Source organism: Ascaphus truei, chromosome 8 (genome assembly GCF_040206685.1).
Source record: "Ascaphus truei isolate aAscTru1 chromosome 8, aAscTru1.hap1, whole genome shotgun sequence".
NCBI classification, from domain to species: domain Eukaryota; kingdom Metazoa; phylum Chordata; class Amphibia; order Anura; family Ascaphidae; genus Ascaphus; species Ascaphus truei.
This window is the reverse complement of record NC_134490.1, coordinates 75,401,995-75,419,158: the sequence shown is the minus strand read 5'-3', so window position 1 is coordinate 75,419,158 and position 17,164 is coordinate 75,401,995. Positions and strand designations below refer to the sequence as shown.

The 17,164-nt window shown below is 42.2% G+C and overlaps 1 protein-coding gene across 2 annotated transcripts in view; it reads right to left on the bottom strand.

The window, feature by feature from the left end:
• The window catches only part of KNDC1 (kinase non-catalytic C-lobe domain containing 1), a 55,229-nt gene extending 38,750 nt beyond the window's left edge, over positions 1 to 16,479 (bottom strand). Inside the window, exons 1-7 of one of the 2 annotated variants that reach the window (XM_075612713.1) lie at positions 15,969 to 16,479; positions 10,456 to 10,654; positions 9,007 to 9,065; positions 5,732 to 5,878; positions 3,996 to 4,110; positions 2,865 to 3,814; positions 1,631 to 1,745 (exon numbers count right to left, since the gene is read on the bottom strand). In XM_075612713.1, coding sequence (XP_075468828.1) covers positions 1,631 to 1,745; positions 2,865 to 3,814; positions 3,996 to 4,110; positions 5,732 to 5,878; positions 9,007 to 9,065; positions 10,456 to 10,654; positions 15,969 to 16,076 — 1,693 coding nt within the window. In that variant the 5' untranslated portion in view covers positions 16,077 to 16,479. The remainder of the gene's footprint in view (positions 1 to 1,630; positions 1,746 to 2,864; positions 3,815 to 3,995; positions 4,111 to 5,731; positions 5,879 to 9,006; positions 9,066 to 10,455; positions 10,655 to 15,968) is intronic. The other variant, XM_075612712.1, reaches the window with a different exon arrangement.
• Between the last annotated feature and the right edge of the window lie 685 nt (positions 16,480 to 17,164).

The window sequence follows — 17,164 nt, the reverse complement described above, 5'->3', positions numbered from 1 at the left end:
TATTGAAAATGCAAAAAAAAAAAAAAAATGGGGTTCAAACTCATTTGAATCTAAATGGTAACTGGTACTGGAATGGGATTGGAGCATTATATATATATATATATATATATATATATATATATATATATATATATATATATTTATTTTAAATGGACCCTGTGCTATTTATTTCAAAGAAAGTTACAATCTTTATTTAGTGACACAACTTTTATACATGTTGTGCTGCTCTGTTTCAAGTAACAAAATAACGTTAACGCAATATCAACAATAACGAGATGGAAAGTTGGTATAGATTAATACACAGCTGCCTAACCAAACTGGGGACTTACGCCCAGATCCACAAAAGGGTGCTAAGCTGTTAGCATGCCTTTATGCCCATTCAAATGAATACCAACGCTTAGCACGGTTTTGTGCACGTGGGCCTTAGGTTTCAAGACAAATCCTGCACACTTAAATGGCATTATTTTTTTGAATGTGATGTTCTATTAAAAGCTATGATTGCTGCCTTCTTTGCCCTTACAGTAAAATCAGGTTAGTATGTATGCCACATTTTTACCACATCTGCTTCATTTACAAGAAACAATGGCATTCATTGTGGTTTCTAGAAGTCATTTGAAGGAAAAGGCTAGAGTTGGAGAGTTTAGAAGCAGAATTGCTTGACATAAACAATGCAGCACAGTGGTTTTGCCAACTCCAACAAAATGCTTTTCACACTGTCAGAAAGTAAAATGCTCTTCTGATGCAAGAGATTACGTAACAAGCACATTGGTTCTTTTTCTGTTCCTTTTCATCTAGCGACTTTTTTTTTTTTGCCAACAAGAAAGAACTTTTGTGTACTATTCACAAACATCCTCTGTCAGCATTTTGCTGAGCGACAAAACTAATAAAATGTCTCTTTGTTTGGAGAAAGACAGTAGTACTTAAACCATTACATTTTCCAATCTACACATTAACATTATAGCACTGACAATCGTGTAGCTTTCAGCGTGCAGTATAAAACCGTTTCAAAAAGTTCTATTAGTCATATTGCTCCTGGAGAAATGCAGATTATTATTTTTACAGTTCTTCAGATTAAACATATTGTACATACTTGACAAAATCTCATAGGTCTCTTGAAGAAGAAACTTGAGGTTTTTAAAGCTTGTCTGTACATTATAATTAAATCTACAAAGAATTCAAATGTTGTTCAACTAAAAGGTATCACAACCTACAATAAATCCATAGTAAAACTGTTCAAATGTACAATGTCTACAATGTATCAAATCCCATTTTCTTCCTTATTTTTGTATACAAGGCTTGGGTTCATTAAGTACAAGTACAGTATATGTGAGGATACCTTAAAACTAAGCACTGAGTAGGTCTTTAAAACATGCTCTCCAATTTGAGCGCAGATCGTGTGAGACAGTTTGAGACGTCACTGGGCTAAGACAGCATGATGACAAAGGGCGCAAAGGACAATCAAACCGTTGATTATGCTACAATAAATCGATTTCTTTCACAAGGCCCATGAGTGCCAAAGTGATAGATATATACACATAACACGCGCGTGTATGTGTATGCGCGTGTATGTGTGTACATACATACGCAAGAACATTAAAAAAAAAAAAATTAGACATTTTAGAAATATTACCTGGATAATCTATGTATGTCTGCAAAGTATCTAAGCATTCATGACATAAAGCCCACAGTTGATCTTCATTTAAGGGCTTTCCATAGTTCAATAAAACATCCTTCAGTGGAATCCACTTAAAAAAAAAAAAGGAGGAAGAAATCAATATCAGTGTCATACATTACACAATAGTTTTCAAAGCAGCAAACTGCCCCAAGCCTATGAGATTAATCTATCTATATCTATATTAGAATCATGCCCCCTGAACATGTCCTTTTAAAAATATATATTTTTCTAGTGTTTAAAAACAGGATTTTCTTAATCTGCAGCTTCTGAAGTTACCATGGTAAGCTTTAGGCCTTGGACATGCTTACCGCTGGCGTGCTCATGCTCGCTGAGGCTCAGGGAAAGCGGGTGCTTTCCCTGGCCTTGCGGTTGCTTGTCCTGCTCGCCGTAAGGGGGCGGGCCGGGGGCGGGCACGTCACTCGCCGGGGGCGGGCCAGTGACGTCACGGAGCTGGTTCGCCCTCATTCGCCCTGGCAAGCGGGGGAATTTTAATTCCCCTAAGACCTGCGCTTCCGAAAGCGCGCGGAAGCGCAGGTGAGCCCCTACTAAAGCCGCTCTAATTGTGGCTGTAGGGGCTCAGTACTGAGCGTGAGCGCGCGTCAGCACGCTTCCGCCAGCAAGCGGTAAACATGGCCAAGGCCTTAGACTGCAGCGGGCTCTGGGGAGAGCTTAATTTTATCCTCCGGGTCAAAGAGGAAGCTCTACATTGCAGCACTGAAGCTTATACCTCCTAAACAAAGCACCAGATTTTAAACTAAATGTAAACAGCACTGGAAAGGGCAAGAAGAGACATATTACAGTAAAATAAGTTTTAAAAAATTACGATTTGCACGGGCAGATGCTTTAAAACAACTTTCCTAAGACACATATGGAGGTTACCTACTTCTATGGCATTAGAAAGCTAGTTTATTCGTGTTCCACTTGAAGAATTGAGTTAGTCTACTAGCATCTTTTATTTATCCATAACATTATTGGCTCACATCAAGTTCCAAACTTACCCAGAGTAAGTTACAATCTTCTTTACACAAAGCGTCAGCCAATTTATTAAACTACAATATTAACGTGAACAGCATACATAAAAACGTTGCATTTCAAACCGGCATTTATGGAACGTTAGAAGTAAATACGAATGTCATAACCACATTACATTACTGGAAATCCACTCACAAGACACAGACTCTTTTTTTACCTGCTGCTCCTTTTTTAAAGTTGTTGACCCGTCTCCTTCACCAATACAATTTCTTCTAAAACTAAATTCGGGCGAGTTTACTTGTCTTGAGAGAGGCCCACTGTCCTCGTGGTAAACCGGTATCGACACAGGCTTTTTGTGCACCTTGGATCCTCTATTTAGATCATTAAAGTGCGTAGAATTTGGAATAATATCCACAGATGTTGCATATTTTTCAGGAATTATTTCTTCGTCTACAGATAAAGAATGATCACTTTTCTGTGCGCGCCCTGCAACAAGATATTCACCCGAAACTTGGGAATGGCGCTCTGATTGACATAATGGAGAGTCACAGTTTCTGTGGTTTTGCATAGGGATGCAGGAAAACAGTGAGTGATCTGTTATCTTTGAATTCACAAAACACATGACATTGTTTGCCTTGCTTGCTTGTCCACTAATTACAATATCTTGGTCCTCCATATTAGTATTTGGAGACAAGCAGCTAGGCACAGATGGCCAGCTTTTCAAAGTAGCCATTTCAGCACCTGCCCGTAACTGGGAAAAATCCCCCTTTTCGGGAGCATCTGCTGTAGATGTGTGTTGTTTATGTCTGCTGTGTTTCTTTGGAGCGAGTCTAATCATTTCCCCATCAAGCTGTTCTCGCTCTGCAAAGCTATTACACTTTTCGTAACAGGAACCCTTTGTTCTTTCTCCTTTGTTTTTCTTAAGGTGATTTCCAAACAGGGAATGTTTAACAGGACATTCTTTATCAATGGCTATTTCAGTTTCTCTCCATCCATTATCATACTCCTCTTCATGTGACGGGGTGCTGTTATGGAAGGTGCCGGGATGATAGGTAAACGCCATGTTATCAATCACAGTTGACGTACGTTCTGAGCCTTTTTCACTTGTCTGTGATTTGATCCCCATCTCTATTTTGCTTCTCCCCTTCCAAAGGTTTTCCCAGCCATCTACACCCAATAAAAAAAATAAAATCATTATTCATGCTGGTCTCCACCCATCGGGAATAATTCTATTCGTAGTTCAGGAACAATAACTTGCAGCCTGACAAAAAACTGTTCTTCTTTCATCACGGTGTAGATTTTACATGAGAAGTTATTGATTCAAACCCAAATCGCACACTAGCTTTACCTTGGAAAGTACTGACTGATTCTATAGAAAGCACTCTTCTTCCAATGGCTGAAAGACTTCGGCAAATCATGGATGAAGAAGAATTCATTTTTTCTTCGCACAATGATATAATGCTCTGTATACAGGAAACATTACATTGATTGAAACAAGATTAGGAAAATATACATTTGTTTTACTTGTACACGTTACATATTATTGTAAAATGTTTATTTATTCCAGAACTACAGCATGTTTTAATCTAAAATCCGCAGTTCATGGTGAGCACGTTTTTAATAACAGCCAGAAGAAGGTGTGCGGATATTCTGCTTTGCTTTAGTTTTAATCGGAGTTGTCTGGGTTACTCACTTTCAGTTTCTGCAATTCTGCTTACCGAGAAAGTGAGACACCCCACCAGGATCCGAAGAGTGCGGAACAAGACACAGCACGCCAAACAAGAAGTAGGAAAAAAACGTTTTAAAGTGCAAATATAAAATATCTAACGTTTCCGGGTCAACTCAGGACCCCTGAGTTGACCCCGTAACGTTAGATCTTTTATATTTGCACTTTAAAACGGTCTTCTACTTCATGTTTGATGTGTTGTGTCTTCTTCCACGCTCTTCTGATCCTGGTGGAGTATCTGTTCTATATGCCACTATATGACGCATGCACTTGCTATATGTATTTGCTTTCATTAATATTTTTTGTAAGGTGTGCATCCTCGTTTTGCTTTGACACACACACACACACACACACACACACACACACACTATTATGTTATTCATTAAGGTCTGTGGTGCCAGATCGGGTGCCTTAACGGATAGCAGACCTTAATTATTCGCCCCATTAGCAGTTTTGCAACCACTGCATTAGTGCTAGGTATTACATTTAGCCTGTGACTACAGGCCCCTGTCAACTTCCTATTTACCTCCCAACAAAGCACAGGGGGAAAAAACAAGCACAAATACCCCTTATAATATAAATAATAAAAATATAACCAAGTAAATGAAGTGATATATTGTGAAGTGTATTACTTTTAAACTTTTATTTTGTATAAAGCAATATTGCACTATATTTGCCTTTTCGTTTTATGTACTGGGGTTCCCCCTTTATTCTGGATATCTGCTGAAGGTGTCATGACTCATCCAAAAGTTGCTTACTTTAAACCCCACTGCATGAATATCACGCACAACACGTGAGTGAGACACCTAAACACCCGTCTCACATTATCAGAAGCGATTTAAACAGTGCTGCACTATATTCTTTTCTGCTGTTTTATATTCCATATATCCTTGGAGACCATTTGCCCTCGGGATTCTGCTTCTCCCCTTACTTCCCAACAAGGAACATAATTTTACAAATGCAGGTCACGTGAACACAAGGACTCTGACCAAAAAGACTAAGGCTGGTTCTATAGTGCGGGCGCGTGTTACACCGTGCGCGCGCGCTGCAATTTTAGTTGGCTGAGGAGCTTGGAGCGGACCGACGAGGGAGAAAATGAGGAAATGAATGATTTTGCGCCGCTACCGGTGCTGTAATGTATGTATATGTGTGTGTGTCAAAGTTAAATAAATAAAAAATATTTTTATTACAACATTTTTTTTTTATTTTAAAAATATTATTTAATACATAACTCACAATCTCAACACACACACACACACACACACACACACACACACACACACACACACACACACACACACACACACACACACACACACACACACACACACTATAGAAAGGCCCTAAAGGACTCTTACCTCAATATCAGGTCTGTCCACTGGGTTTTCCTGTTGCATAAGATCCAGCAAAGAATTCAGATCCTGGCAAAATTGTGTCTCTAACTCCGGTTCGATCACAAATTCTATTGCTGCCTTAAGTGTTGCTCCCAGTGAGTAGATATGTGCCTATATAAAGTAAAACATAATTAAGTTACATAGGAAATATGCTGACAAAGACATCACACATATTCATTAAAGGTTATAACACAATAGGGATTGCCATGGCCCAAAGAACTGTAATTCCTTGTAATGTTGCAGGCCCCTTCAACGCTAAAAGATTATTTAAGAGATTTTTAGTAGCACATATCTTGAAGAAGAGAGGGGGTGGGAGTGTATGTGGTGTAAAAGCAATGTGGTTCTGCATTGTGAGACAGTTCAAATAATGGAAGAAAACTTGAGCAGCGTGTATTTAAACTTTATGCACAGATGTGAATAATAATTTTATTGTAGAATAATTATTATAGAAAATCTCATAAGAAAAACATGGCAACGTTAAAAAAATAAAAATACATTTGTTTTTTCCTTCTGTTTACTTCAGTGGGTTGGTCTTGTTTGTGCTGGCATCTTTTCAAATCAATACAGCATGCTCAGGCCTCCTTAATTACATTTCATTGAACAATGGTGGAGGTTTCTATTATTCTGCATTGAATGGATTCTGTATTATCACTGTGGTTCAACATGTAAAGGGTGACACAAAAGACCATTGATAGGACCTGCTCCAAGTCAACTTGTCTTACTACTGTGCCTCAGATGCCAAACTGAGAATCTGCATTAATCCGGTGGGAGGGGATTTCGTATTGTTTTACCTTCTACAGATATAGATATATACACACACACAGTGTTCAGGAATAATATATATATATTATATTTAAAAATATATAAATAAGCTATGTGTTTTGCAATTTAACTTAATACTGATAACTGCAATATTACCAAACGATCTCCATATTATTGACAAATTCCAGTCATGCTTTTCGAAGCTCCCATTATCTACATTGAGAATCAGAACCATTACAATATACTGGGATTAGAGTTGGAACACGTGTGTGTGTGTGTGTGTGTGTGTGTGTGTGTGTGTGTGTGTGTGTGTGTGGGGGGGGGGGGGGGGGGGAGAGGGGTGAATAGGTCTAAAAAAAATGGGGCAATATACGTCACACAAAGCGTCTGTGTCAATTTGTGAGCAGTGACATGAGTGAATCTTGCTTCTTACATTTGGTGCAAGTCTCTTTGGAGCAGAGGTTAATGGCACCTAAACCTGGCAGATATATTTAGTGCCAATAGAGAGGAAAACTGCACCAGCTATAGGCGCTACTTTTGACACCTCATAATATTCAACTGACTCTTCTCCCCGAACTACTCCTATATCAGCTCCCCAAAATGTTCATGGCACAGGTAGAGCAAACCACCATGATACATTGACGCTGGGTCACATAACTGTGAGTATCGGCCTCCGGCCCGTCTCCGTGATTCGACCAGTGACATGCTCCGCGCTACCAGGCTGGGCGACACCGCACGCACCACGCTTAAGCTCAGCACCCATGACACGCCCCGCACTACCAGGCTAGGAGACACCGCACAGACCACGCTCAGGCTCCACGACATGACGGGTGATGTGCACCGCACGCAAGCTACTTGCAGGCGCCGCCATTGGTACATGAGGGGTTAATTCCATCTCCAAATATTCTTCACTTGCACTTCTCCCCGCCCCTGCCTATCAGTGGACTGAATATGTCTAAGGGGTGGGTTTCGTGCATTACCCTGCAGCTGTCTGCTATCCTACCATTGGCTGCCTGTTCCTTAAATGCTCAGCCAGCCCTGCTGCAAACTGGCTGAGCATAAACTTCGGTTTGTGTAACTAGTGTTAGCCTCAAACACTCTGCTGCCCTGCTATTGCCTTGTTAACCCTTGTCTTGCTTCTCTTGTTCCTGTTTGACCTCGGCTTGTACCTGGACCTTTGCCTTCTGACCACTGGACTCGGCTTGCATTTGAACTTCTACCTTCTATATTACTGGACCCCGGCACCGTTCAACGAGTATCCGATCTCTCCAACCCTTGACCACGGCAAGTACCACGACCATTCTGTCTTCACCTACCCTGACCTGGCTACACAACCTTCACTCTGCACTTGATTGCAGGTCGGTGGTTACCAACATCCCCACCTCAGCCTCGCGGTCCTGTCCTGTTTGTGGTGAGCACCCGTTACAATAATGTAGTTTGTACCGATTTTGGATTAATGCTTAAGTTTACAACAGTTAATAGATATTCCCCAAAGGACTGTACAAAGGTCACATGAAGATATGGAGCCTAGTTGTCAACACCGCAACTTGTTATAGATTATACCGGTTGCTTGGAACGGGAGGGTGGGCAGCATGGGACGTTGGGTGAGCAGGACGTTGCTTGGACGAGACGATGCTTGGGCCGGGAGGGAGGATGGATGAGACTATGTTTGGGGGGCAGCAGCCAGCCTTTGCACAGGGCAGAAAATAGCGCAGCGCCAGCCCTGGGTTCCACCTGCCTACCTTTTTTTTTGTACTTGGTTTGAAGCAAATGGTCTCTAGCGCTGAACAGTGTTAATTTTAGCTCTGGGGACCCTCTGCTTCCTGAGATACTTACCTCCAAAAAGGTGCCCTTGAACTGTGCCCTACAGGGTGTAGAATATGGTGGTTTAAAAGTCCAGTGTGCTGCAGGCCAATAGAAAGCCGCAACATCATAAGCCGCAGCTTGCCATTGGCCCGCATCACGCGGGACCTTTAAAACCTGCATGAAAAACCGGGCACCTTCCGAGGTATGCAATTGCAAAGCAGGATGTCCTCAGACCTGACATGAACGTGGTTCAGTTCTGGAGACTACTTGCTTCCCACCAAAGGGGAATGTTTTTTCTCTTGAAATGCTGCTTTAAGATATCAGATACGGAAAATTAAAAAAAAAACACAACCACCTTGAAAAACCTCTGCCTAAAAGGTAGTGTTTCTTCTCATTACAATTTTTTTGTTTCACAATAGTAACAAAAAAGTGGCATTTTTTTATTGAAAAGTAAAATTGGAACATTGGTTATTACATTACATTTTATACATAACCTTCATTAATCTTTTAATAAATGCCCCAAATTTAACTTGATTAAAAATCTACTGCTGAGACTTGGGAAGTCATAATATTATAATCATCAATTTTTTTATGTATCGTTCCAACATGTACATACAGTATACTTCAATCTAGCAATCAAACAGAATTCTCACCAAAATTAAGTCACTTACCTCCAAAGTGTTACCAGTGAGATCAAACTCTGGAGGTACAAATGCACCCTCGGGATCATCTAAAACGAAAAATGTCACCAAGATTGCAATAATTGGCTTTTTTAATTCTTTGTAGTCTTAAATGTCTCATTTACAGTATACACATTCAAAGGTCTAGAGAATGATCAAACTGAAGAAATGACATCGAAGTGTACTAACTTTGTGCAGATTTTTCTTCAAATGACAGAATATTAGGAAAAAAAAAGTAAGAACTTAACCTCATTATTTAAGATGTATTTGATTTTCTAGTTTGAAATCAAACTACGATCTGAGTCTTTTTATTCATTCATAAATATAAAGTACATTTTATTAGTTTTCTAAGATGAATTTGTACTAAATACCCCAATAAATTGTAGAGAAAATAATGTACATTTTATAGCCAAGAGGCTATTTGCTAGATCACTATAGACGATGGCTCCTCCTATGTACCCATATAGGGCCCTATGCAGAGAGCAGCGCTAAAATAAATTGGAGATGTTAATAAATTGTACCTGTAATGGCGTGATTTTATCTCCTATGCAGAAAGGCCCGAAAACTGCATTTAAAATCATGTGTGATTATGGAGAGTTTCAACCGGCGAGATGCGCGCTGGTGAAACATGTTTAAAAAAACACCGCGGTTTTTTTTCTTCTTTTCCCTCTCGCCGGTGAGCTCCAGCTTCCTGCCAACTTTTTTTGGCGGAGCAAATTGTACAATTTCTCTCCATTTTAATGGCGCGAACAGCCACTAGATGGCGATCGTCCCTTTCTGCATACGGTTTAAAAGACTGAAGAAATTTAGGTTCTCGCCAGCCGCGCGGCGAGATTTACAAATAGAAAAAAAAAATGGCGCGTTTTTCGTAACCCGCCATTTTCTGCTGTTTTCAACGCAAATTTCTCCAAAAAATGGCGATATTTACTATAGCGCTGCTCTCTGCATAGGGCCCATACTGCTTGATGGTGGAGAAATATGGAACAACAACAAATGCTTACATAACAAAATTCAATACCCAACATATTGAAAGTCAGAATGTCTTCAAATATCATTCAAGAACAAACTACCTTTTCTTCTCTACCATGACACAAGCTTTGGTGCAAAGCTCGAATATAATGATAGTCAATGTCACCATGTGTAGATGAACAAGCTGTATTTAACTGTATTTTTAGTGGGACTTGAAATTAAGGAACCCATTATTTTATCAGAGGTCTGGTTTGTCAAATTGCTGATGATTCATAAAATAGTTTTGTCTAATTAGTCAAGATGCCTTTGGCAGATATATCAGAAGTGCCTTTTTCAGAAGAGTCGTTCATTATCCAACAATGTTGTGTTGTACTTCCTTCAACACAGACATGAATCTCATTTTTGATGCACAATTACTGTTGGCATGACGATTCAGAGATTTTTACACTGATTAATAAAGTAAATACTTACCACTGAGCTGTTCCATAAAGCAGACATTCCCATTGGCGTTAAACGCCAGAGTGTCTGGGGTAATACAGAGTGTCTGAAAAATGTTTGAATGAGAGATACTCTTCATGGAATAGCAACACTCCAGGCAGATTGCCCAAATATCCTGCTCAGTAAGACCGTTATCTCGTAGTGACAAAATATCAGCCAAGGACACATTCTCCTGCCAAGACATTTCACAGTAATTCATTAGTATTTGAATGTTTGAGTACACAGCATTCGATCAGGTCTACATTTGTAAACAAACTCACTAAGTAGCTCTTCCGCTCATTACTTCCAAGACATGCATATGCTTTTTATCGGCACTAAACATGTGTAATAAACAAATTACGTATGTAATTAGGTATGTTATGGTAATAAACAAGTCTCTTTATAGTGCTCACAATATACCCAGTGTTATACATTATAATATTACAAACACCAAAATAAGGGGACAAAATACTACTGGGAAGTACTATAAAGGCAAGCAAGATGCGATATCACAAAAAAAGTGTATGTGTGTCGAGCACGCGCATTTTAAGTGAACCTTCTTTGTCGTTTGTCACAGAAATTGTATTTGTGATGGTGATGTCTTTAATTAAAAATCAAAACATAATTTCAGTGCCAAAACGCAAAGAAGTTTGCCTTTGAACATGCATTTTAGCTATTTGTACTTCTATATTTATAGTAACTGTGAATTCCTTGTGTGTATACGCCTGTCAGTGTGTACGCCTGTCAGTGTCTTTCCTCTCCCTCCCCCGACGTCACTAATGGCCTCTTCTGCCAGCAGTGATGTCACTTCCATCACGGAATTTTGTTACAACACAAGGGATTTTTCCTATCAAAACTCTGTAGGTGCAAGCAAAGAAGTTTGACTTCAAAAAGTTGCATATTTTAATCAGAGAGGTATGTGGGATTTTTGAAATATTTAAAACCAGTTATTCTCCTCTACATTTTTCTTTGAGTACTCCCCATTTTCTCTTAGGCTACGGCCCCGCTGCCTGTGCGCCTGTGAGGCTGGTGGCGCGTACAGCCGAGTTCCCTGGTCTGCAGTTAGCTGCAGAGGGAAGACAGGGGGGGCGCATGATGACGGGGGAGTGACTGGGGCGCGGCCATGACGTCACCCGGCAGGTTCGCCCTCATTGGCTGAACCGCTGGGGGCGTGGCCTAGCGCTCCGTCGCTAGGTCTGAACTCAATTTTCATGTATCCCTGAAAAACTGTCGGCTCATCGTGGCAGCCGCCCCTCGCAGCGGCCCCAGCCCCATTGAGGGGCGACTCTTGTCCTCGCAGCGCAGCGGGGACCAAGCCTTAGGCCGAGTCCATGCTCCCTGCTTGCTCGCTGAGGCGCGCTGAGGCTCAGGGAAAGCGGGTGCTTTCCCTGGCCTTGCGGTTGCTTACCGCACGTGCTCTCAGCAGGCCGTCAGGGGGTGGGCCGGGGGGCGGGCCGGGGGTGGGCGCATCACTGGCCGGGGGCGGGCCAGTGACGCTGGTTCGCCCTCATTGGTTTTGCAACTAACAGCATTCCAAAGCTAATACCAGGAAACCCTCATTGGGCGAAGCGCTCACGTGACCGGCCTGTCTCGCCGGCAAGCGGGGGAATTTTAAATTCCCCTAAGACCTGCGCTTCCGCAAGAGCGTGGAATCGCAGGTGAGCCCCTATTAAAGCCGCTCTAATTGCGGCTGTAGGGGCTCAGTGCTGAGCGGGAGCGCGCGTCAGCACGGTTCTGCAAGCAAGCAGCAAACATGGCCGAGGCCTTACCTGTTGGAAACCGGGAGTCACCGATAAGTGTCTTGAGAACCAGGGAGACCCCAGAGCTAAAAATAGCTTGGCTTAGCTTCGGGGGACTCCCCGGTTTCAATTCGGTTGAAGAAAAAAGAAAAAAAAAAGTGTCGGAAAAAAATTAAACACACCGAGCCAAGAATAGCTCCCAATACAGTGCTCCAGAGAACTCCTCGTATATATAATCAATGCTCTTTGATGAAGCACTCTGCGTGTGAAACGCGTAAGAGTGTCTGTGCCAGTACTTTTTGTTATGTTTAACTAATAAATGTTTTTGGTCACGATGTCCCAACATCTCCTTTTTTGAGCAAGCAGTGCACCGGCTTTTTTCCCCATCATTGGAATCTTCTATCTTGTGGAAAATAATAAACTATATTTCATGTAGTGTTTTTCTCCCAATGGGACTTAAAGCGCTTCGCAATTGCAGCATAGTGTGCTGTGCGCAGCACGTAAGAATTTTTACAGACTGTCTCTGCACAGATGAGCTTACAATCCATGGTTTTGGTGACTGAGATACAGGGAGATAAAAGGAGCCGACACTGGGAATTGAACCAGGTTCCCCTCAGTTGTTTACAGAGTCAGTGTCTTTACTCACTCAGCCACTCCTAATGAAGCAGGATTTGAGGTAATATACAGTGCTTGTTTTAGACAAACACGTTTTGCAACTAACAGCATTCCAAAGCTAATACCAGGAAACATGTATCCTCAAATTGCTTTAATTAAGAATTTCAAATGTACTCGTTTAAAGCTGTTAATGGATCAGACTTCAAACAAGTGCTATAGGAAAAGTCAAACATAACGGTGGTGAGCACAAGCATACTAAATGTGCTTTTAAAAGGTGACAAAAACATAAGTAGCCAAGAAAACGCACCCAACATTCTTGTAGCCAGTAACCAAGTGATTTGCACGATCCAATATCATATTATCTACACAAAAAATTTCCGTCTGGTCACTTTAGCAAGTCCTTCATTTAAATTATTTATTACTTTTAATTCAATTATTTCTTTTTTTTACTCTTAAAGTGGACCCAATACTCTCTATACAAAGCAATGAAATGTCCAACTAAAACTCTACTGTACTGAGCTTTACCATGTACAGTAAAGCCTGGCTGCACTTATCAATTGGTAGGTTAATATGGCAAAAGTATCCATGCACAAAAACATGCACAATCAGTAAATATGTCAATAAACACGTCAGAAAACAAATAATGAACTAGTCAATGGCACACAGGTTAGAAAAGGCAGCAGCGAAAGGTTGGCAACCCATGTCCATACCAGTGAACTCGTGGATATCATAGTTTGGGAGAGTTTGGAAGTATTCTCAAGATTCACTAAACCAGTCAGTCAAACTCCCAGCTCTATAAATGGATAGCAAGGCATCTGTCACTGTTCTATTTGATGAGCAAGTATAAATAATCTATTTTGTCTTACTGATCATATGGACAGGTACAAGTTTAGATTATACTTTAACCAAAACCTTCTCATCCAGCCAATTATTTTGTAATATTCTTTTGAGCCTTTAATTCTACACATTTTTTGTGTTCTGTTTCTTCTTTTATATGTATTTTCACAATCAATGTACATCCCCCAAAACTTGAACTGTGACCATCATCGCAGGATCAGACTGGATCAAAATGCAACACCACGCAGGTAAGTAGCAAGAAAAAAAAGTGCATTTAGAAGTCCATACAAAGTACCAATGTTCGGTCCTCACAGGGACCTTCAGCCGGGCGAACAGGTCACTGGGAGGACAGACACGTTGGTACTTTGGATGGACTTCTAAATACACTTTTCTCTTGCTACTTACTGTGTAGTGCTGCATTTTGAGCCAGTCTAATCCTGCAATGATAGTCACGGTTCCAATTGTGGGTAACGTACTTTATTCATTATTTCGATGCGTGCACACGTCATAACAACCTAATTGATCAACTACTGTACACTGAGGTGTGCCTAATTTTTCCACTTTTTTTTATATTTTAAATTGTTTGTAAGATATTGACTAAACAAGTTGTCTAAAGCAGATAATAGTTTAATCAAAGTTAATGGTTATTTTGCATTAACACTTTCAATGCCAGGCTGCACAGCAGCTGTCTCTGACTGCTAAAGGGTAAAAGAAATTAACAGATTAACCACCTCAAAAGATAACATTCTTATTAGTGCGTCAACCATAAGTAGAATCACTACAAGCACCAAAGCTACATACACAGAAATAGAATACATACAACCCATGAAATTCAATGTTTAGAATATAATTTTTTTAATACATTTGCTTTGTACCTGCTTACTTAATGTAGCACTAGTTATGTAACTTCTCCATCAATGAAAATAAATCTGAGGTTCAGGAAACTCTTTTCTGTCCCTTTATTAAAACGCATAGCTAACACATATAGAACCCACATAAATACAAAGCAAAAAAGTAGCATCATTGTAACTCTTTCGCTGTCATTAAAAGCCTTGATGACTAAAACAGTGTTGGCCAACTCCAGTCCTCAAGGGCCACCAATAGGTCAGGTTTTCAGGAAATCCTTGCTTCAGCACAGGTAGCTCAATCGGTGCCTCAGTGATAATGACAGCCACCTGGGCGGAAGGAAGCAGGAATATCCTGAAAACCCAACCTGTTGGTGGCCCATGAGGACTGGAGTTGGCCACTTCTGGAGTAGAACAATGACAAGATCCCATGTGACGGTCGCTTGTAGATTGTTTTGCAGTTGAGTTGCAGTTCTAAGCCAAGCAGCTCTTGCCATTAGTGAGCTCTATTTAAGCAAGTACCTCTATAAAGTCAACATATGAAAGTTTGAACATGGTCTTGTACTCCAGTAGATCATCCATGAGATTTCATACCTGCCATAGTGTGTATGAACAAGATATTGAAATGAATGAGATATGTGACCAATGACTCATTGGGGTTAGTGGCATCATTCACCTTGACGCCAAAGAGACAGAGACGGCAGAAGAACCACTTGGCCCACCTTGTCTGCCCATTCTGCTGTCCACTGTGAAACCTCAGACCTTATTAGATTCTTTGGTGTCTTCAATGTTTAGAATAGACACAAGGCTATAAAACATTTGTTAACGCCATCACTGTATCTGCCTATACCACCTATGGTAGGAGACTCCACTGACAGCACGGAGAGTGTATTCTATTGAGTAACACTTGACAAACATGTGAGCAGGTCTCCAGTCTCCAAATGACCGATAATCACCCTCCACTCATATTGGCCAATTGATGAAAGCTCTTATGAGGGAAGAATGAGGAAGATCTTTTAACAGTTTATTAACTTGGTGTTCTTTATCAGTAAATATAACACACTTTGAGCCTCGGATAAATGGGGTCGATTTGGGCAGCTACCTACCGAGCTACTCTAATTAAGTGATACAGGTCTGCGAAGCTCAACTAATGAGTTAGCATCACTCCAAATAATTGAGAGGTAGCCTCCATTGACTGAGACTCTATCCAAATACATGAGACCCACCAGGCCCATGTCACAATAGGGGGTTATTTACAGTACTAAAGTCTCCTGGCTGCAAAACTGGGGCAAAGTCTGTGCAAAAGAATGCACCAGATATAGCAAAGGGAAAACTCCCATTACTTTTCAATGGAGTGCCTCTTCTTTGATGAAAACGGCTTTTTTTTTGCACAAGTTTTGCCCTACTTTTAATTATGTAGTACATAGACCGCCAAAAACTGTCTACAGGTATCAGTGTCCCAGCCACTCACCTCATCTTCCAGCAAGGTGGGCAGAGGCTCGAAATCACAGAAGCCATTGTCACCTTCCTCCTCCTCCTCCTCCTCTCCATAATACTCAGGCACCTCGGCCTCCTCCATGGGCAGGAGATGCCCCTGCCAGTGTTTGCGCGGGGGGGTGGGAGGGCTGCTCACAGAGCCTCCGCTGTGAGGCTCAGGATGAGAAGGGCACGAAGCCAATGGCAGAGCATCGCCTGATCAGCCCCTTACCGCAGGCTCCCGTGCAGCCCGCACGCATTGCCGCAGGAGTGCTGCTAACCTCAGCACCGCGATGCCGCTGCCCTGTCCCGGCCGCAGACACAGGCGGGCGGTTGTGCGGTTTCCATTGAAGTGAATCCCTGGCTGCGCCGCTCTGCGATTTTACCCAAAGCGTTCGCTGATGTACGCGATACCATGGCAACGCACCAGTGCCTAACGTCACGACGTGGAAGCCGCGCCCCCGCCACTGCGGCTGGAGGCCATCGGCGTTGCGTCTCAAGCCTCGTTCTGGGGATTTCCACGCCGATTGGTCAGCACGGGGTTATATAGGTGGTTAATATGGCGGCGCAATGTGACGCAGTTGTGTGTTGGAAGATTGATAGAGTCTCGGCGTGTGAATACACGCATATGCATCACGCCTCGGGCTTGGGGAGGTTGTGCGCAGGAGCGGCCCGGGGGTTCTCAGTGATGTTTGCGGGGCTTAGTGCTCCCGCGGCCGCACCTGTCAGTGACCGGGGCACAGCGGGACCGCGGGGTGCATGAGGAGTGCTGCTGCATTAAGTAATAGAGTCAATAAAGTAGCGGTGTGATGGACGTTTTATTTGCAACTAGCTGAGAGACCCGGCGTTGCCCGGGATGTAAATGCGTAATAGGTAGTATGATTTATAAATTGTGGATTGTCTGTGAGTGTGGGTCCTGCTAGGGTGTGAGGCGGCGGGTGGCGCGTGGGTTGTGAGTGCTGTCTGTGAGTGGGGGTCCTGCTAGGGTGTGAGGCGGCGGGTGGCGCGTGGGTTGTGAGTGCTGTCTGTGAGTGGGGGTCCTGCTAGGGTGTGAGGCGGTGGGTCAGTGATGTCGGTGCGTAGGGGCGGGAGGCAGCAGGTGTGTGTGGCGGCAGGTATGCGTCGAGTGTGGTGGGTGTCTGTTGAGTGCGTGCAGCGGCTGTGAGGCGGTGGGTGAAAGGCAGAGGCGGC